Source organism: Lagenorhynchus albirostris, chromosome 6 (genome assembly GCF_949774975.1).
Source record: "Lagenorhynchus albirostris chromosome 6, mLagAlb1.1, whole genome shotgun sequence".
NCBI lineage: Eukaryota > Metazoa > Chordata > Mammalia > Artiodactyla > Delphinidae > Lagenorhynchus > Lagenorhynchus albirostris.
In genome coordinates, this window is record NC_083100.1 from 115013598 (window position 1) to 115034523 (window position 20926).

The 20926-nt window shown below is 46.6% G+C and overlaps 2 protein-coding genes across 12 annotated transcripts in view; one reads left to right on the forward strand and one right to left on the reverse strand.

Annotated features, from left to right (window-relative positions):
- The first annotated feature begins 7400 nt into the window (after positions 1 to 7400).
- Positions 7401 to 8673, forward strand: SFT2D3 (SFT2 domain containing 3). The gene has a single exon (XM_060151546.1). The coding sequence runs from the start codon at positions 7423 to 7425 to the stop codon at positions 8080 to 8082; it is 660 nt and encodes a 219-aa protein (XP_060007529.1). The 5' UTR covers positions 7401 to 7422; the 3' UTR covers positions 8083 to 8673.
- A 2727-nt stretch (positions 8674 to 11400) lies between these two features.
- WDR33 (WD repeat domain 33) overlaps positions 11401 to 20926 on the reverse strand; it is a 103930-nt gene continuing 94404 nt past the window's right edge. For 4 of the 11 annotated variants that reach the window (XM_060153087.1, XM_060153085.1, XM_060153086.1 and 1 more), the window contains 5 exons: positions 19904 to 20342; positions 15393 to 15556; positions 15192 to 15284; positions 14123 to 14338; positions 11401 to 12216 (listed from right to left, as the gene is read on the reverse strand). In XM_060153087.1, coding sequence (XP_060009070.1) covers positions 11987 to 12216; positions 14123 to 14338; positions 15192 to 15284; positions 15393 to 15556; positions 19904 to 20342 — 1142 coding nt within the window. In that variant the 3' untranslated portion in view covers positions 11401 to 11986. Of the gene's footprint in view, positions 12217 to 14122; positions 14339 to 15191; positions 15285 to 15392; positions 15557 to 15592; positions 15990 to 19903; positions 20414 to 20926 lie in introns of those variants that run through there. The other 7 variants (XR_009541204.1, XM_060153089.1, XM_060153084.1 and 4 more) reach the window with 6 other exon arrangements.

The window sequence follows — 20926 nt, forward strand, 5'->3', positions numbered from 1 at the left end:
CTTAACTTCTGGAAATTTTAAGAATATTGTATTTATAAGGTGCTTATTTCTCTCTAAGTCAATGAAAATAGAGCTCCTTTAATTTAAGCAATTTCATAATCTGATCTGGCAATACCACGCAGAGGTAGGAAAACATCACACACTCACATAATGAGAAGTCAAGGCCTTTCTGAATGACAGACACAGACCAAGAGCTTATAGCTCCAATTCTAAAATTTCAGCCCTGGGCAGCAGTCAACAGAGATGAACAGAATTCACTAGTCCACATCAAAGAGCTGTTCTCTTCCCAGTGGATACGAATCTTTAATTGATGAGCTCAAAGTAGATGAACAGAAAAGAGTAACAAACAAGACTTCCTGTCTTCTTTTTTTTTTTTTTTTTTGCGGTAGGCGGGCCTCTCACCGTTGTGGCCTCTCCCGTTGCGGAGCACAGGCTCCGGACACACAGGCTCAGCGGCCATGGCTCACGGGCCCAGCCGCTCCGCGGCATGTGGGATCTTCCCGGACTGGGGCACGAACCCGTGTCCCCTGCATCGGCAGGCAGACTCTCAACCACTGCGCCACCAGGGAAGCCCCCTGTCTTCTTTTACCCAACAGAGACCTGATCTCTATAACCCAACTGGTCAGACCATGAAACCAGGTGAGCACTCAAAAAGAATCAAAATAAAACCCTTCTGTGCTACTGATGGACACAGTCCAGAGTACAGGAGCAGAAGTCAGAAATACCATCGGTCCCAAATCTACAGTCAGGAATGAAGAGGCTCCCCATGAGGGTGGAGGAAGCAGGGATCCAAGCACAGGCTTTGCTCCTGAACAAGTCACGGCACCAAAACTATCAAAGACAAAATGCACTGACAACTAAGGAGGTGGTTTCACTCGGGCTGCTATGCTGGGGAGACTGTTCATTAACGAGCAATGTCTCAAACAGGAAGGGGTCTAGGGTATTACAGAGGCAAGTGGAGAAGGGGTCATGGGGATGAGGGGTGGGAGGGGGCCCTGTCCCAGACATAAAGATTGGATTTGAGACACGGGGATCTCTCAACTGCCACTGCTTCCAGGAGCACAGGGCTCAGACAACGTTCAACGTGGTCAACATCTATAAAGCCGACGAAAAGAGAGCTTTTGTCATCTTTTCTTTGCTAATGTATAGTTTTGCCCAGTTCTACGGAGTTGACTCCTGTCTTGCAGACAACAACTCTGCTATACGTCAGTTTCCCTTTTCTGGGATTTTTTTTTTTTTTTTTTTGGCCGTACCATGCGGCATGCAGGATGTCAGTTCCCTGACCAGGGACTGAACCCGGGCCACCACAGTGAAAGCCCAGAATCCTAACCACTCAAAAAGAAGGGGACTCCCTTTTTCAGCATCTTTAGATGTAGATGGTGCAACTGTAGGTTGAGAAAGCATGCCTCCTATTTTACAGTCAAAAATCCATCTTAAAATATAAAAAATTAGTATAAATACATTTTGTTTACTTGAGCATAAAATGTTAACTTCTAAATTAGTAACAGTTTTAGATAAAATGTAAATGTACAAAGGTTTCTGACACAATTTTTTTCAATAATACTGCAAAATAAGAAAACAATTTGTATGTACTTGTGTTCACTTAAGTTCAAGGAAAACGTCAGGATTTCACAGGCTATTAATTGGACAATAGTGAGATTACAGAGCTTGTGGCTGGTATACCAGAAGAGGCCTAGGAAGAGCACAGTACAAGTACTGAGACGAACTGAATTAACTGCTCTACGGTCACACATCCACACGCCCAAAGCCCTACCTCAGCAAGTCCTAGAACACACACACACACGCACTTCCCGAGCGCAGTCGCTGGCCGCGCAGCCCACTGGGTGCTCCTCTGCCCCTGGCTGGGCCACACCTCCGGCAGCTCTGCACCCCGGGGCTGTCCCAGCCGGGCACCGCCAACAGCCACACTGTCACGTCTTCTGCTCCCATGTCCTGTCGGTGGGGGGCTGTGCTCCTGGTCCCCCGGCATCCTGTGCTCTCAGGCCCCCACACAGATCACCCTGCTTCTTCCGTGCCCACCGAGCCTGGGACACAGGGAGAACCGTGGGCCCCTTCCAGGTGACCAGGTCCCACCTCCACCCTGGGGCTCCGAGTGGGAAATGACCCCCAAGGTCCAGTCTTTGGGATCAGTGGGCGGAGGGACAGGTGGGGAGGGTTAAACCAGCACCCTGACCACCGCCCCTCTGAGCCCTCTGCTGGGCTACAGTCAGACCAAGCTGCAAGTGGCAAATAAGACGTCCTGATGAACCCTTTGACAGCGGCAAGAGGTGCGGTGCACCAGGGCAGCTACGGTCACGGCCGGGCCACAGAAAGGGCCCTCACCTCAGCTTGAGTCTCCCCTCAGCCCTCCTTTGGGACTCGGCAGTGCCACCTCGTTGCCCCATGACACCCAACGAGGGCGCCGGTGCCCAGGGTGGCTACCCAAGGAAACAGCACAAGGATGTTTCTCAGGTTAAGCGAGCTGGGCACACAAAGCCCTGCTCAACAGTGAGACACACTGTGATGGGCCCTCATTACGCACAAGGAACTCCTGTGTAGGAGGGCCTGCTTCCCTGGTTTCCCCCAGGGGAGGGCCCCGACTCAAGCAGCCCTGCCACGGAGCAGGCAGCGAGGTCTGCAGAGCTGAGCTGAGAAAACACTGTGTTCTCAGATCAGACGGCTCTGCCAGAACCCCTGTGGAAGAACAAGCCAACCCAGCCCAGACGCTCTGACTTTCACCAAAGCCTGACATTGCAGGCACTGTGGAACAAATGCCTCCGGTGACCGCTGGTCACAGTGATAACCAAAATGTCCATGTTTCCAACGTGCTCCAAGCTGTGCTGTCCAATACAGAAGCCACTGGCCACATGTGGCTCTTATCAATTTGATCATATAATGATGCTATGTTATAATAAATTATATTTTATAAATTATGTTGATAATATAAGTTATAGTATAAATATAATTCATTATAAATAATGAATTAAAATTTAAAATGAAGTTCTTCCAACTCACCAGCCACCTTTCAGGTTGCTCAAACTACATGTGGCTAATGGCTACAGAACTGAACATTCACCAAGAATCTCTCCTCATCAATTTACCAGTGGCATTTTTCACAGAACTAGAACAAAAAATTATACAATTTGTATGGAAACACAAAAGACCCTGAATAGCCAAAGCAATCTCGAAAAAGAAAAATGGAGCTGGAGGAATCAGGCTCCCCAACTTCAGACTACATTACAAAGCTACAGTAGTCAAGACAGTATGGTACTGGCACAAAAACGGAAATATAAATCAATGGTACAAGACAGAAAGCCCAGAGATAAAACCACACACCTATGGTCACCTAATCTATGACAAAGGAGACAAGAATATACATGGAGACAAGACAGCCTCTTCAATAAATGGTGCTGGGAAAACTGGACAACAACATGTAAATGAATGAAATTAGAACACTACCTAACACCGTATACAAAAATAAATTCAAAGTGGATTAAAAACCTAAATATAAGACTGGACACTATAAAACTCTTAGAGGAAAACATAGGAAAAACACTCTTTGACATAAATCACAGCAAGATCTTTTATGACCCACCTCCTAGAGTAATGAAAATAAAAACAAAAATAAGCTAATGGGACCTAATGAAACTTAAAAGGTTTTGCACAGCAAAGGAAACCATAAACAAGACCAAAAGACAACCCTCAGAATGGGAGAAAATATTTGCAAATGAAGAAAAGGACAAAGAATTAATCTCCAAAATATACAAACAGCTCATGCAGCTCAGTATCAAAAAACAAACAACCCAATCAAAAAATGGGCGGGAGACCTAAATAGACATTTCTCCAAAGAAGACATACAGATGGCCAAGAGGCACATGAAAAGATGCTCAACAGCACTAATTATTAGAGAAATGCAAATCAAAACTACAATGAGGTATCACCTCACACCAGTTAGAATGGGCATCATCAGAAAACCTACAAATAATAAATGCTGGAGAGGGTGCAGAGAAAAGGGAACCCTCTTGCACTGGTGGTGGGAATGTAAATTGGTACAGACACTATGGAGAACAGTAGGGAGGTTCCTTAAAAAACTAAAAATAGAACTACCATATGATCCAGCAATCCCACTACTGGGCATATACCCTGAGAAAACCATAATTTAAAAAGACACATGTACCCCAATGTTCACTGCAGCTCTATTTACAATAGCCAGCACATGGAAACAATCTAAATGTCCATCGACAGATGAATGGATAAAGAAGATGTGGTACATATATATACACAATGGAATATTACTCAGCCATAAAGAGAAATGAAATTGGGTCATTTGTAGAGATGTGGATGAAGCTAGTCTGTCATATAGAGTGAAGTCAGTCAGAAAGAGAAAAACAAATATCATATATTAACACATATATGTGGAATCTAGAAAAATGGTACAGATGAACCTATTTGCAAGGCAGGAATAGAAAGGCAGATGTAGAGAACAGACATGTGGACATGGGAGGGGGTAAGGGGAGAGTGGGATGAATTGGGAGATTAGATTTGACATAAATACACTACCATGTGTAAAACAGGTAGCTAGTGGGAACCTGCTGTATAGCACAGGGAGCTCAGCTCAGTGCTGTGGTGACCTAGATGGGTGGGATGGGGGGTGGGAGGGAGGTCCAAGAGGGAGGGGAGATATGTATACATACAGCTGATTCACTTCACTGCACAGCAGAAACTAACACAACATTGTAAAGCAATTATACTCCAATTAAAAAAAAAAATCTCTCCCCATCCTCAAGCCAAACTTACTGCTTGGACTCTGGCTTGACTCCCTGCTCTAGGCACTCCTTGCTCATAAATACAGCCCAGCCCAAACCTCAACAGACTCCCTTGTAGCTGCTACAGTTTGCTTTTCCCGAAATGCAGTTCCTCTGCTATTCCCGAATAAGTTCAATTTCTGGTAACTTAAGCTTGCCTCGGTTTACCCCTTTATTTAGGGTGACACACGTGAGATAACAAATTGGAATGTATTTGAAAAAGCATACTGAAACCAAGCAGGACCCTTCCAGGGAGAGACCTCCCCATGTCTCCACTTCTTGTTTGTAGAAAAGCTTTAGCCTCCTAGGTGTTCCCCGAGTTCCAAAGAGCAAAGTGAGAAAATGAAGAAACAAAGGAAGCGGTCAAGCCAGACAAAATAATAATAGTTTAGCCATAAAACAAAGTTGAGGACCTTTACCTTCTCAAGGGCTGTAGACAATATCCTGAACCATACCCTTGAGCTGTTTTGCAGACACTAAAACCTCCACTAGGTGGAGGAAGTTAACTGCATGCTCACCACCAGCACGTAGACCCCAGACCTGTTAGAACCAGAAGGCTGATGACTGAGATTCCTGAAACATCATCCTCTTGACCTCACCATCAACCAGACAACTGTGCACAAGCTGATCATGCACCCTGTGACCCTCGCCCTCCCGCTGTCTTTAAAAGCTCTTCCCTGAAAGCCACTGGGGAGTGCGGGTCCTCTGAGCATGGTGCTGGGCGCCCTGCAATAAACGCTGCGCTTTCCTCCACCACAATCCAGTGTCAGTGGATTGGCTTTGCTCACATCGGGCAAGTGGAACCAAGTTTGGTTCAGGACCAACAGTAACTGCCAAGATCCAACCAGGAAAACAGAGAGTATTAAGGGGAATTTAATGCGGGAAACAGGTTACACAGGTAACAGGAAGACTGAAAAGTCAGAGACGACAACAGCAGAAAGCCATTAATATCAACCTTTCCATAGAAGAGAGAACAAAGGGGTGTTACCAGCCTATCAGCAGGAGTTGCCCAGGGGAAGCCAGTACAGCCAAAAGCGGCAGACACAGGGGAAATATCCTGGGTTCACCTCCTGCAGTGCCTCCAAAGCCAGGGATACCGGAAACAGCCTAGAGTGGTCAGCCCTGCCTTCCACTCCCAGTACTTCTGGGGCAAGTAAGCCGAACACTTGTACAAGAGTAGACTGCTGTATTATTTAACTGTATCGCACTTTACAGTACAGAAGGACTTCCATGCCATCATGTTCACGTTCACAACAGGCATTTATAAAGTCTAGCAAAATAGGTTTTTCAACCAATAGCTTCTACATCTACAAAAGAAGTATCTACAGGGGACTTCCCTGGTGGTGCAGTGGTTAAGACTCCACGCTCCCAATGCAGGGGTCCCAGGTTCAACCCCTCGTCGGGGAGCTAGATCCCACACACATGCTGCAATTAAAAGTTCGCATGCCACAACTAAGGGGCCAGCAAGGGAGCCTGCATGCCACAACCAAGGAGCCCGACTGCTGCAGCTAAGACTCGGCACAACCAAATAAATAAATAATTTTTTTTAAAAAAAGTATCTACAAAGCCTTTCAGGCAGCTTTACTGTACACAAATTGACAACTGTGTCAATCTGGTCAACATGTTTGTGCGCTTTTGCAGCAGCCTTCCAGGCCCCAGGAAAAGGGAGATAGAAGCGAACCTGTCCTCAAGCTGCTGGCACTGCCTTAAACCAATGAACTTTCACAACTAGAACAGATGAGAACTCAGAAAAAGTGCACCTAAGCGGAATAGGAGTGAACAGCAGGAGGTGCAGCTTGATCCAACGTCCGGGAATGGGAATTAGGTAGAAACCAGAGGGGGATGAAGCCCTGGCAGAGACCCGGAAAGTTGTGACCTACGTGACCACTGGCTGAAGAACTTCAAGGAGGCTCTGAAAAAGAGCAGGGCTGTGGGAGCTACCTCAGAACACCCAGAAGTGCGAGGAGCATGGAAGGCGGGCCAAGGATACATGATAAGGGGCCTGAAAGACTCAAGAATATTTCCAGGCCTCTGCTGAAACGGGGAAGAGAAAAGAAGCAAACTGGTGGGAGTGGGGGGGTTAACTCTTCTTCACCTCTGTAGCTTTCCCAAAGAAACCATCTAAGACCTGCAGTCTGAGCTTCTAAAAACATTGAATTCATTGACATAGATTAGCATGGTTTTAAGAAATATGTAGATCCCGTGAACCCTTTCCCCATTTTCCCCCAATAGCAACATCTTGAAAAGCTATAACACAGTATCACAAGATACTGACATCCATAAGGTCAAGACACGTTAAGTTTCCTTCAAGTTCTTTTATAACCACACCGACTCACGCCCCCCAACTAACTTTTAATGCTGCCATGATTTATCCAGGCCCTCAAAGCGCCTACATCGGACACAGGACAAGGTCCGGGGCTAGGAAGGTAAACGCACAGGAACTAGCAGAGTCCCAAGCCCCGGGTCCAGCGGAGGCAGCTGAAGGAGCGGAGCCGCAGGCCCCGCCCCTTCCGCCAAGGCCGACCAACAGCCGACCGGAGCCGAGCCGCTTCCAACGGCGACCGAGCAAAACCGGAAGTGGGCGGCAGCCCTCCCCTTCCCGGACCCCCCGCCCAAGATGGCGGACCTCCACCGCCAACTGCAGGAGTATCTGGCGCAGGGGAAAGCGGGCGGGCCGGCAGCCGCCGAGCCGCTCCTCGACGCGGGAGAGGCAGAGGAGCCCACGGCCGGGGCCGGGCCGGCGGGGGCGTGGCTCGGCCGCGCGGGCCTGCGCTGGACGTGGGCGCGGAACTCCGCGGAGCCGACGACGGCGGCGGCGGGACCGACGTGCATGCCGAGCGTGACGCGCGCTCAGCGGCTGGCGGCGAGCGGCGTGTGCCTGCTGCTGGCCGCGCTCTGCTTCGGCCTGGCCGCACTCTACGCCCCAGTGTTGCTGTTGCGCGCCCGCAAGTTCGCGCTGCTGTGGTCGCTGGGCTCGGTGCTGGCGCTAGCGGGCGGCACGCTCCTGCGAGGCGGTGCGGCGTGCGGACGCCTGCTGCGCGGCGAGGAGGCGCCGTCGCGGCCCGCGCTGCTCTACGTGGCCGCGCTGGGCGCTACGCTGTACGCGGCGCTGGGTCTGCGCAGCACGTTGCTCACGGCGCTGGGCGCCTGCGCGCAGGTGGCTGCGCTGCTCGCCGTGCTGTTGGGTTTGCTGCCCCGCGGCGCGGGCACCGCGCTGCGCATGGCACTTCGGCGCCTGGGACCGGGCGCCACCCTCACCAAGGCGCTCCCCGTGTGAGAGGCCTGGGGCCCGCGCCGTCGGAAAGGACGCAGAGTCCGCCCCCGGGACGCGCCGTCGGGAGACCACACGGAGCCGGCCCAGGGGCCCAGCGCTCGCCATGCCAAGGACTGCGCCCGCCTTTCCCAGAGCGCGCGGGGTAAAGGCTGCTCCTTTACTGTGCCAGCGAAATCTGTAAACTGAGCAGCAGTTGTAAAACTGAGACATGAGCTGTTTCGGAAGCTCCTCAAGTTCAGCGTTTTGTGCTATACTCAGCAGCAAGTGCTATGAGAACTAAATTTTGTCCTTGAGTTGGTGACATACTGTGAAGCATTTATGATAAATTGCTTTTGCGTTAACCGTGGTCTTAGTTTACACTCAGTTGAAAAAGAAAAAGAACACTAGCTCTTCCGTTTTAATTAACTGCCCTTATTACTTTTCTCAGACTTCTGTTCCACGTTTTGTCACTTTAAAAAATCCAGTGGTAGACTGTAGTAGCTTAGCTACAGTAAACTTGTTCTCTTCGGCTCTTGGAAATTATTTTTCCGTATTCTTCAATGTGAGTGGATCCATAAGAGTTATTAAAATAAATACTGACTTTAGCCACCGGAATTTTTAAAAGTACTTTAGTTAAGACGGTTTATCTCAGTTTTTTCTTTTAGTGGAGTTGTAAACATGGTACCTTATAAAATTAAAGGAAAATTGATTCTGTATTAGATGAGGAAAGCGATGGACCAAGAAGCGTCCTGTAAGAAATACCCAGTAAGGTGCGTGTAACTGCTGTGAGAGGTCCGTGGGCAGAACTGGGCTAGGGGACTCCTGGGAGACACATGATTCTACGTGCGGTTTCCCTATTTGATGGAAACCATGGATTTCTACAAGGCCTAATTTTTTTCATTCCTAATTTTATGATCTGCTTTTTAACTATAATTTACACTTTACAGTCTGATCTTCATGCAATGTAAGATGCTTTTCACATCTAATTGCCAAATTTCCTTCGTTTTAGGTTTAGCACTTAATTTTGTTTAGGACCTTCTTACTTACCTTAATTTATTGCCAGAAAGTATGGGCTCAATATTCTGAGGAGTCCAGAAAACTACATGTTTTGTCACTAGCTGCATATTAACTAGGAAGTAAACTATTTAAAATGTTTAAATCCTACGCCAGTGGTTCTCCGTTCACATGAGAATTACTTGACGACTCAAACCTCCGATCAATTCAGTCTGTCTCTGCGGGGCTGGGGGTGGGAGCCACGCATCAGCATTTTTTTTGAGCTCTCCAGATGATTCCTTTTCCAGCTAAGGTTGTGAACCACTTTTCTGTATGTTGGATTGCACGATTTGAAAATAATTGTCTCCTGGGGCTGGATTCCAGTGTTGCCGAAACTGGGTGTCAGGCAGCAGTCGAGCCTTGCCCCTTTGTCCAACCTCAAAATTTAGATTTTTATCAGTGTCCTAAGCCCTGCTCCAAGAAGTGGACACTAAAGTGACCAACATCCACACTGTAGACTTACCCCAACCCCCCATATTCTCTAAGAATGCTCCCTTGTTCCCCTCTCAGTAAATAGGGTTACCTACCTCAAGAGGAACAACCAAGGGGGTGTTTGTAAAAGCAAATCCACTGTTTTGGGGGAGTGATTTTTTTGACTGGAAAACTTGTACCATTGGCTGCTCTTTCTACCCCCTTGTTAAATCTGCATTCTAGTTCTAAATTTCTCTACAGTTTGCATGGCTGAAGATTTCACAGTGTTGACTTTTATGTTCATGCCACTGTATTTTTAAAAATTGTTTTCCCAACATTTTTTCAAGAATTCACTCTTTGGAAATCTAAGCTTTAATAAAATTCAAAGCACAACATCTGGTATGTATTTTGACAGTGATACTTTAAAATGCATCACTTACTAAGTAATTAATGAATATATAATGCTGAGTTTTCAGTTTTCTCTAAATGAATTCATTCTCAAAATGTGATCTGGTTATCTGCTTACTGAGGTACTGTGTTTTTCAAGTTAAAGCCTTGGAATGTTATGATAAAGTTCTTACCACATAAATCTCAGAAAAAAGGAGCCTAAATCTCTGTATGGATTTGCTCTCTGGATCCCTTTTTAGCTTCTTAGAATTTGATTACAACTTCTTTTTAAGCTATACCAGTGGAGGGCAAATAAAGAATATCCTCAGGGCTTCCCTGGTGGCGCAGTGGTTGAGAGTCCACCTGCCGATGCAGGGGACACGGGTTCGTGCCCCGGTCCGGGAGGATCCCACATGCCGCGGAGCGGCTGGGCCCGTGAGCCATGGCCGCTGAGCCTGCGCGTCCGGAGCCTGTGCTCTGCAACGGGAGAGGCCACAACAGTGAGAGGCCCGCGTACCACACACAAAAAAAGAATATCCTCAAACCTAAAGCAATCCTGAGTCTCCTAAACGTGTGTTTAGAGCAAAGTGCTGGTCAATAGGATGTTTTAAATCGCAAAGTAAAGAGAAAATCTCTTGTAGTCTCTAGGTTCTAACACCCTAAAAAAGCAGTGTGTGTGGTGTCAACATTTTATCTGCAGAGATAACTTAGCACTTACCATTTTTTACATTAATGGAGAATCAGTTACGAGTTTTTTTATATACTCTCCAACTATGTCAGTATCCCTTTCCTAAGCAAGTACTGACACTTTCCAGCACCACTAAATTTGTCAAGGAAACTTTTCTCCTATGCCAAACTGAAGCTGGCAAAGTAATGAGACGTTAGGGTGGCCACAGGACAGTCCTTTGAATAATAAAAGGTTTCTTTTTATAAAAACAAAGTAAGGGGTCAGTATAGAAAGTATGCTGGGGTTATCTCAAACTGAACTTTTCGCTTTCAATTCAAACTGGGCCAAATGTTCCATTTATTTAAAACTAAAGGAACTTGTTGTGGATGAGAACTTCCTGGCTTACTTTAAGTTGGAACAATCCTCTGCCTTAAACACTGGTGTTTCCACAAAGCTAGTGTGGAAGAGGAAGAAATTATTTAAGTTTTGCACAACTGTTTTAAGAGATATTTTGATCCATTCCTTTTCAACTTAGAACCATTTGTGAAATGATTTACAGTATTCAGAAGGTATGTGTAGTTGATTTCTGGTTTATGTCAAGTTCCTCTCTTCAGAAAAAGGCAATGCAAGTCTACGGTGTGATTACTAGGAGATGCAGCCAAGGAAGACCCCTACTTGGAAATCCAGATTTTTTTTTTCCTCTGGTGTATAATTTTCCATCTGCCAGAGTAGATCTAACTAATTATAAGGCTTTGAATCTACTTCAAACCTTGTTATAGTTTTGAAGTATTTTTCACGCTACTACAAAAATGTGACAGAAGTGTGATAAGAACTTGTTTAAAAACAAAAAGTTCACAGGTGACTTTAGATGACTTAGAGATTCCCATCAAGTATGCTCACAAATATAAGCAATAATTGTACCCCCCTCAGCAGACCAGATGCAATGGAAGCTAAGGGTTTCCTTAAGGCAAGCACTTGACGACTAGTTGTTTTCTGTTAATTCTTGCGTAAATCACATTCTGTATTCATACAAAAACAACTTTTTCTCTGACAAACTGTACATATAGAAACAAATTTCCAATTGGACATGAACTTAAATTTGTGGAGGTTCCATGTCTTGTGACACTTTAAAAAAAAAAGAAAAAAAAATTCCAGCTCTTATCTTCACAAGCCCACATGGGATTTAGGGCAGTGTGGGTGGACAGGAAAAAACAAGGCCAGCTACTCTGGGTAGCCAGCTACTCTGGCAGCAGTCTCTTCACCTTGAAGACATCGGGGGCTCCTGGGATTCAGCTGCCCCAGAAAGAGTTCAGGGCTACACGGTGCAGGTTTCCTTTTGTTTCTCTTGGAAAGTCCACAGAAGTTCTTAAATACTGTCCAGAGAGGCCGAGGGGTACTGAGCCCCAACTTCTACCGACCCCTTCCACCCCCCCTCGAAGCTCCTCGCCTTGGCGGGCCAGAGTTCATGTTACTCCCTCTACCCCAGTTACTGCCACTCCGGCCCCCTCTAGAAGGGGTACCACTGCCTGGAGGGCCCCCAAAAGGTTCATCTCTGTGGTATCCATCATGGTGATCTCCATCCAAGGAGCTGGAACGTCCGGACTTTGGCACTCTCTGAGAAGGTCCGGGGCCCCCTCGGCCTGAAACAAAATAATGGTTTTACATGTGACTTTTTTTTCCATCAGAGACTGTTAACAACTCCTGGTACAAACTTTTACTCTATGACGACAGACAGTGGAACACTTCTTTTTAAAAAAAAAAAAACCAGAGTTCTGAGGACATGAGCACAGCCCTCAGAGCACTGAAAGCTGTGCCTCTGCTTTTCTGGACCACCATCTCACTCCTGCCCTGTCTTGTGGCTGTGCACCCCTCAGCCTCACCTACACACGTGTTCCCCGAGGCTGTGACGGAACTGACAGGGAGCCAAGAGATAAACACGGAGCACCTCCTGGAGGTCACCGATCATATGGACCATGCCTACAGTCCATGAGATGTGTATCTTCACCCTCCTACGCCACCAGGGGTATTCCAGGGGAAGGTTTGAAAAGCACTGACTTAACATTGGAAGCAACTAAGAAATACAAACTGTTGATGATGTTAATTATTACAATTGCTCTAACCAGGATAAGTGTTTACTATGATTATCCTACAACTATATAGCACTTTTGATTTCCTTTTAAATAATGAGATAAAACATTTCTTGAAAAACAAAAGCACAAAAAGAAAAACACTGGCTTTTAGTGCTTCTCCCAGGGATACTGTTATTTGTATCAGACTTAGACACACAAACCTCTAGGTATCTTAATGACTTTTAAGATTCTGACCTTTAAGATTTTTTTGTCTTGAGATGATCGGATTTGGACACATCTCCCATAATGCATTATCAGAAGACTACTGCCAACTTCGTCTTAAATTTTTGAATGGAATTTGAATCCAGCTAAGACAAGGAGGTGAGGAAAGCTAGCCAAAATAGCCAAAGGCATTTTGGCTTCTTTTCTTACAAAGCTCAGCCTAGGTACCCTGGCTGAGTACCACCTGAAGGTACCTTGGCAGAGAATTTGTCAGCTAGGACATCATTTCCACACTAGCCACGTGGCCTCAGCCCTGGACCTACAAAGGTGTCCCCAGTGCCCACCCCAACCGGCAACAAAATGAGCGCTTGGGTGGGGGGATCTACTGGTGACACGAGGTAATTTCTGAGGGCTTTGCACTGAGAAGAACGGAACTACCGAGAACAAAAGGCAGAACTTTGTAATGAAGGGACTACAGCCACGAGGCAGGTGAACTGAGGAGTGGAGCACAGGTTGAGGCACACAAGTCTTTCCAGCAGCCTCCAAAGTACACCACATGTGCAACGGCCCAGCCCAACCTGAGACCACAGCTGTAGTTAGCATTTGGTGGCTACTGCTCTGGGCTAAAAGTCAGCGCTGCCTCTAAAATAAAGGTCCAAAGTTTCAAGTAGTAGAAATAATCCACTGCTCCCCCGAAAAGAAAACCCCTTCCAGACCATATTCCCCAAAGTCTTTGTGACTCTGGGCATAAGCCAAATTCCTCCTGGGTTCAGACTCAAAAAAAAAACAAACCACAGAACCTGAGAGAGGACAATTCTTTCTGCCACTGGGGACACCCTTCAAGGTATCAGAGCAGCCACTAGCAGAGAGCACATCTGCCAATTAGAGCAAGAGTCTCACAGATCAGCAGAGAAAGTACTGGGGCAATCTGAAAGAGAGCTGGAGTGGAAAGTGTGAACAAACCAGAGATTCCTGGAAGCAAGAGGAGGAGAACTGCGTAGAGGCTGAGCTTGCAGTCACCCACTGAGAGCTCCAACTGGCTGTACCGCAGCTAGGAACATGTGCCTTTGCACAGTCTAAGCCCTGGAGGGTAGAGTGGAGAAAGGACCCCCAGTACCCCAGTCGGGGACAGACAGAACAGGCATACACTGGGATGGGGCTGGCCCGGAGATGAGGCTCCCCGTGACCCCTGCAGCCTTCTCGGCAGGGCTGTGGCATCCGTAGCTCCTGAGCTGAAATCACCGGCCTCACTTACCTTTGCCTCCTCGATCCTCAGAAGGACCCCCTGGGGCTTCCATTTCTCTATGCTCAGAGGTTCCTGGCCCATCATGCCAGGGGCGCTTTCGGGGTGGTAGGGATGCCATGTCCATGCCTTGGAGAGAAGAGGACCGTTCTCTGCTAGCTGGGGAATGACCGTCGTGAGGGGGATGGTCAGGGCGGGGAGCATCACGGAAATGTTCATGACCTGGCCCTAATATAGAGAACACAGATCCAGAAGGCTAGGAATCTAACCATCTCATTATATCAAAGTACAGTGTGGCTAAAAGCAGACAGGAATTACACTGTTAAGAATAAGTGGCAACTCCAACTACTGAGCCTGCGCGTCTGGAGCCTGTGCTCTGCAACGAGAGAGGCCGCGATAGTGAGAGGCCCGCGCACCGGGATGAAGAGTGGCCCCCGCTCGCCGCAACTAGAGAAAGCCCTGGCGCAGAAACGAAGACCCAACACAGCCAGAAATAAATAAATTGATTAATTTTTTAAAAAAAGAATAAGTGGCAACTCAAAAACCAATACTCACTCATGCAAGAAACATTTCCTGAACACCTAGTCACATCATGAGTACACAAAAAGGGTCAAGATTAGAAATAAACATGCCTCCTGAAATAAGAGAAGGCAGGGAAGGGCCAGAAAAGTGGTTCTCAGACTTTTTAGTTTCAGAGTGTCTTTACACTCTTAAAAATTACTGAGGATCCCAAAGAGAATTCATTTATGAGAGTTCTAACAACATTTGCCATATCAGAAATGAAGACTGAGAAAACTTTAGTTCATTTAACTGTACTTTCCCAAAACGAAACAATTTAGTGAAAAGAGTGGTATTTAGACAAATCTCTTTAATATCTGGCTCAGTAGGAGAAAGCTGGGCTCTCCCATCTGCTCCTGCGTTCAGTCTACACTGTGGGTTGAAGATGTGGGTTGAAGACAATGCGGCCTGCCACGGAGAGGTGAGTCGCTAAAGAGAGAACCCAGTGGATCCCTGGGAGAGTCCTCAGACCACACTCTGTGAACTGTGGGACCCTAAGCCACACGCAGCTCTACTGCCTTACCTGGCTCTCTATTTCCATCCCAGGAGTCTGGTTTCCGACCTCCTTCAAAGCGAGGGAACTCATCAGGAGTGGGAAGTAAACCCTTCCTTCCTCCTACACAATAGAACACAGCAACGCAGCACTCACAGACTATTTCAGGGGTGTCCACAACAACCTACCTCTCCACCCCTGTCCTTCCCACACCCGGGGTTCTCAGCTCACCTCGTGGGGTACCCCGACCTCGACCTCTGAGATCTCTTCCTCGGGCTGTTTCATCAGAAGCATCAAAATTCTCCTCTGGTCCAAAGTCTTCGGGACCAGGAAAACCATCCCTTCCTCTGGGGGGAGCACGGCCCTCATGTCTCGGGGGGGCTCCTCGTCTGAAGCTGTTAGGGAAAAACAACAGAATATCCACCTAATGGAATACCTTGTAGTCCTCAGTTCATGTTTCAAAGAAGCATAATGATGTGAGAAAATATGATACAATGTTAAATGGGAGAAAAACAAAATAAAAGTATGTATTTTTTAAAGTACCCATTTTACAATCCCAATATGGCACATAAAAACAGGCAGGAGGGAAAAGTACCAGAATGTAGGGTTATTTTAATTTTGTTTTAGGCTTTTAGGAATAACAGCAGTGAGCATTTTTTAGGTGCTTATATCATGCCAAGTGCTTTACATGTACTATTTCATTTCATTTTATCCTCACAACCACCTTATGAAACGGACACTATTACTTCCCTGGCAGTCCAGTGGTTAAGACTCCGTGCTTCCATGGCAGGAGGCATGGGTTCGATCCCTGATCAGGGAACTAAGATCCTGCAGGCCATGCAGCACACCAAAAAATAGAAAGGAAAAAAAAAAAGAAAAGAAACTGACACTACTATTCTACCCATGTGTACACTGGGGCTCAGAGAGGTTAAGTCATTTACTTAAGGACTCACAGTAAGTGTTGGGATTTGAACTCAGCCAGTCTTGACACCCAGCCCAGGCTCTTAACCATTGCCTCCCAAATACTTTTCATATTACCATTTATGTTTTTATAATGAGTATTACTTATATTATCAGAAAAAAAGGGGGGCACAGATTCATGCCTGCTAACGGTACCCGACTTGTTTTGGGGCATCTGCTCTGCCATCTGCCCCGGCCCACCTCTACTCAGGGGCAGGCCTGGTGGCCATGAACTTCATCAATGGCCCCAGCCCACAGCTGACTGGTGTACTGGTAGGGCCTCTGGCTTATGGGTAGCCCACCCGCTGGCAAGCTGGCAACCTGGTGCCTGGGCTGGTGGACAATTTCACCACCTCTCAGAAATTCTGGAACTGGGACTAAGTCAGCCAGGAGTGTTACTGAAGCAGGACCATTTATGAGGGGGTACCAGAGCTGTAGCAGAAGCCTGTGGGGAAGCAGGAACAGGGGCCTGCCAGCAGGAAAGGTGTGTGAACACCCAAGAGAGGCCATGGAAACTGGAGAAAGGATCAGAAGGGGGAAAGGGGCTGGGCCATCTGCATGAACTGCCTGCTCGTGGCTTCCTCTCAGGCCAGGCCTTCTGCTTTTTCCTGAGTTTCCACTCAGTTATATTTTACTCCAACATTTTATTTCGAAAAATTTCAAACTTACAGTAAAGATGGAAGTATAGAGCAACAAATGCCCATACATCCTTCACTGCGATCAATCAGTTCTTAAGATTCTGCCACATGAGCCTTTGTCTTTTCTCTATCCATCTATTTATAAATTCATTTTCTAAACCATTTCAAAACCAGTTGTGACATGATGCTTCACCCCTAAATCCTTCAGTAAATTTCTTTAAGAACAAGGACTTTCTCCTACATAATAACACTACTATCACTCTAAATAACATGTAATATTATTTAATATACAGTCCAACTTGAATTTCTCCAATTGTCCTCAAAACGTCCTTTACAGTTGTCTTTATAGATTTCAGTCATCATCACACACTATTATTTAGTGGTCACGTCTCTTTGGTCTACCTTAATCTAGAACAGTCCCCCCACCCCACCCCTCCTGCGTTTTATCTTTCATGACCTCGACTTTACTTACTTATTTATTTTTTAATTTTTACTGAGATAGGCCCCAACATTTTTGAAGGATCCATCCTTCAAAATGGCTCGTTTTACAGAACGTTCCACAATTTGAATTCATGTGATTGCTTCCTCATGATTAGATTCAGGTAAAACACTTCTGGCAAAACGTCTTATACCTTCACAGTGATGCCAGTCTGTCTCATTGCTTACGATGCAAAAGTGGTATGGCAACAAAACTTCATTGTTGCAAAGGTACATTTTCTCCTTTGCAATTAAGTAATCTGTAGGGTGATACTTTGGCAGCATGGGTGATTCTCCACAATCTTTTTACTCAGTGGCTTTTAGCATCCCCACTGATGATCCTTGCCTGAATCAATTATGACACTGGGTGTTAAAAGAAGTGATTTTCTAATTCTATCACTCCTCCTCCATTTATAACTTGGTGTTTCACTGTAAAAAGAGCTTTCCTTTTTTCACTCCACCGTTCCAGCTACTAGCTACCTTTTTAATACCCTTCTTGTCCTGAGGTAACTTAATGAGCCATGCTGCTGCAAGCAAAGGGGGTATGACCCAGACGCTGGCTGAAATAACCACCTAAGGTGAGGGTCGAACTGACACGGGGAGGTAAGTGGAGCAGGGAGAGTATCAGCAGAGGGCGCTGTTCCCCCGAGAGGGATTCAGGGGAGACTCCCCACACGTGGCAGGACCCTTTTCTTGTCCAGGCAGCCATTATACGACTGCCCTAGCTACAAAAGGACAGGGGGAGTCTAATGTGCCCTAATTAGAAAACAGTTCCTGTTATGGACTAAATGTTTGCATCCCCTCCACCAAATTCATATGCTGAAGCCCCATCCCCCAAAGTGACTTTGGAAATGGGCCTTTGAGAGCTATTTAGGTTAGATGAGGTTCTCAGCAGGGGCCCCATGATGGGCTTAGATAAGAAGAGATACCAACAAGAGCTTGCTCACTCTCTTTCCATCATGCAAGGACAAAGGAAGATGGTGGCTGTCTACAGGCCAGGAAAAGAAGTCTCACCAGAAACCCACCCTGCTAGACCTTGATCCGGGACTTCTAGCCTCCAGTACTGTGAGAAAATTCATTTCTGTTGTTTAAGCCCCCCAGTCCGTGGTATTTGTTATGGCAGCCCAAGCTGAGTAGCACACCTCCTAATGAACTGAACCCTGTCAAATACATCTCCCCCTTTAACAGATTCATTTATTCAACAGTTACTGAGAACCTACAGGGCGTCACCACTACTGCTCTAGTTTCTGAGGACCTGCCTTCAGGAAGCTACCATGCTTCTGGGAGATACAAGTAATACAGAAATAAGTATACCACTTAATGTCAAGCAGTGCTAAGTGCTATGCAGAACTATAAAGCAGGGTAAAATAAAGGAACAGGAGGAGAGATCTAAGTGGAGTGAGCCACAAGCATCTGGGAGACTGTGCTCCAGGCAGAGGAAAAAGCAAGCACAACGTGAACAGGACACGTTTGGCACACCTGAAGCGGAGCACAAGCTGGACACAGCACAAGAGTCTAGGTGTGGGTCTGTCACTGACAGATGGAATATGACAAACTGAAGCACAGTAAAATCTGAAACTTTGCACAGGATGCAGAGATTCAAGAACTCAATGAAAGTTATGTTGATGCCAAAGCCATTGGAAATGAGGTTCCTGCAGACTTGTGAACACTTGGGATGTCATTAAGAGAGCTCTTAAATCTTTTTATTAAAAACTCCCCTCTGAGAGCTGCTTCCTTTAACCCCTCTAGTTCACCCTCCCTGGCCATTTTATCAGCCACTCTTTTCTAACACACACCGTGAGAACGGAGATCGCCAACCCTTACTTCAATTACCTGCAAGCGACAGTCATGAGAAGTATGATGGGAAAAGAAGACACAGGAGAGAGGACTGAGGCAGGAAAGGCAGGAGTGCTGGACAGCACAGCTTGGGCACTGCAGTCGGATGGCCCAGGCCTGAAGCTGCTCTTACGCTTACCACCTATAGGACCTTCCAAAGTCAAGAAACTGCACTGACTCTCCATGTCATCCCTTATCTGTAAATGCTGACGGTAGCACCTATCTCACAACTCACTCTAACAGTTAAGTGAAGTAACATCTGGCACAAGGTAAATACTCAATTATTGTATCACTGATTACTCTGAGTCTCACTTGAAATTTCACTAATTCTTGTTTTTTTCTCCCTACTACTTCTATTCCTTTTGTTACCCCAAGCAAGTTGAGTGTTCAAGCCTGACCTCAACCTAATTTAACAGCAAGATTATTTTTCAGTTTGATTGGATTTTGTTAAGATCTTTAGGCAATTACACAGAAACTATCTACTCAGTAATTCCTTTATTCTCAATCTAGATATCTGTCTCCTATTTCATCATTCTAACCAAGAGAACCTGGAGATTTCTATTCAAATCCAAGAAACTTTACAGTACACTGACCCACCTATCTGTTTAAAAGGACCAAGTAATAAGCAAAAAGAAAAAGATTTCTAAATTGTAGAGACAAAAAAGAACCACATAAATGTTAAAGGCATATACATATTTTTAAGTCTAAACACAAAACCTAGAGAGGGGAGGGTACTCTCTCCCCAGGTGAGAGAGGAAAGAGACTTTTGTGGAGAGAACAGGTGGAAAGCTCCAGGGAAGAAGAAACGGACCCATGAAGTATCCATCCCACCTTTCTTCTCTGCGCCCTCGAAACCGTGGGTCCTCAGGATCCCGGGGGAAGCGCTCGTCTCCAGGTCTGCGGCCTTCCCACGCCCCTGGAGGGCCCCGGGCCGCGCCCCGGCCATCCCCCTCACTGAACTCCCTGTGATCAGGAGGAAACGGAGGCCCAGGGCCCCCACGCCTCCACTTCTCTTCTTGCGGTAAAGGTCCTCCTCGCCCCTCAAATTCACGTAACCGGTGGCCAAAGCGCTTGTCGGGGTGGAAGTCATCTGGTCTGCTGAAGTCATCGGGGAAGTCGGGGTGAGGGCCGCGCCTATCAGGGGGACCCCTGCAGTCCTGGCCGCCCCGGAAAGGACCCCTCTCGGGACCGTGCTCGGGACCGCTGCTCTGCTCGTGCCGTCTCTCTGACATTGGGCCCATGTGATGGTTCGGAGGGCCACGTGAGTCACCTAAAGGAAACAAAACTGATTTTTACCTTGTCTTCCAGGAATCCTGCCGACGTAGGTCTGATTTTCAGCATCTTAAAATTTCAGAATACATGCTTTTATTAAGAATGTTTTCCCTTTTTGGTTCCCGGCATACTTAGGAGACAAACGTCCCTAAGGCATCATATGATGAAAAGAACAAGGGTTTTGGGGGTGCAGATTTCATCACTCATTAGCTAAGCAACTCGACCTAGGGCAAATTATTAATCTCAAATGAGATTAGCAACTCAGCTGATATGAAGATTCATTTAGAAAACACAAGAGAGCCTCACCGGCATAAGAACGGGCTTCCCTTCCTGCCCCCATTCCTTCAGTGTTTTTGTTGGGCCCACTCCCCATACCCAGGGAGAAGGCAACAGGGAAAATTCATGCTGAAAGCCGGGGAGCCAAGTACAAGGAATTCACCTCTGCGTTTGTAAAAGCCCGCAAGCTCACCACAGGGCCACAGGCCTACACTGCCATGATGTCTCTCCTTTAACTCCTAGTTCATTTAACTTGATTTGTTAACTCATACTTTGATTCTTAACAAAATCCTCGGTAAGGTACAT

Bases quoted from the DNA above. Each gene is read 5' to 3' on its own strand.
- SFT2D3 (XM_060151546.1), top strand. From the start codon at position 7,423: ATGGCGGACCTCCACCGCCAACTGCAGGAGTATCTGGCGCAGGGGAAA.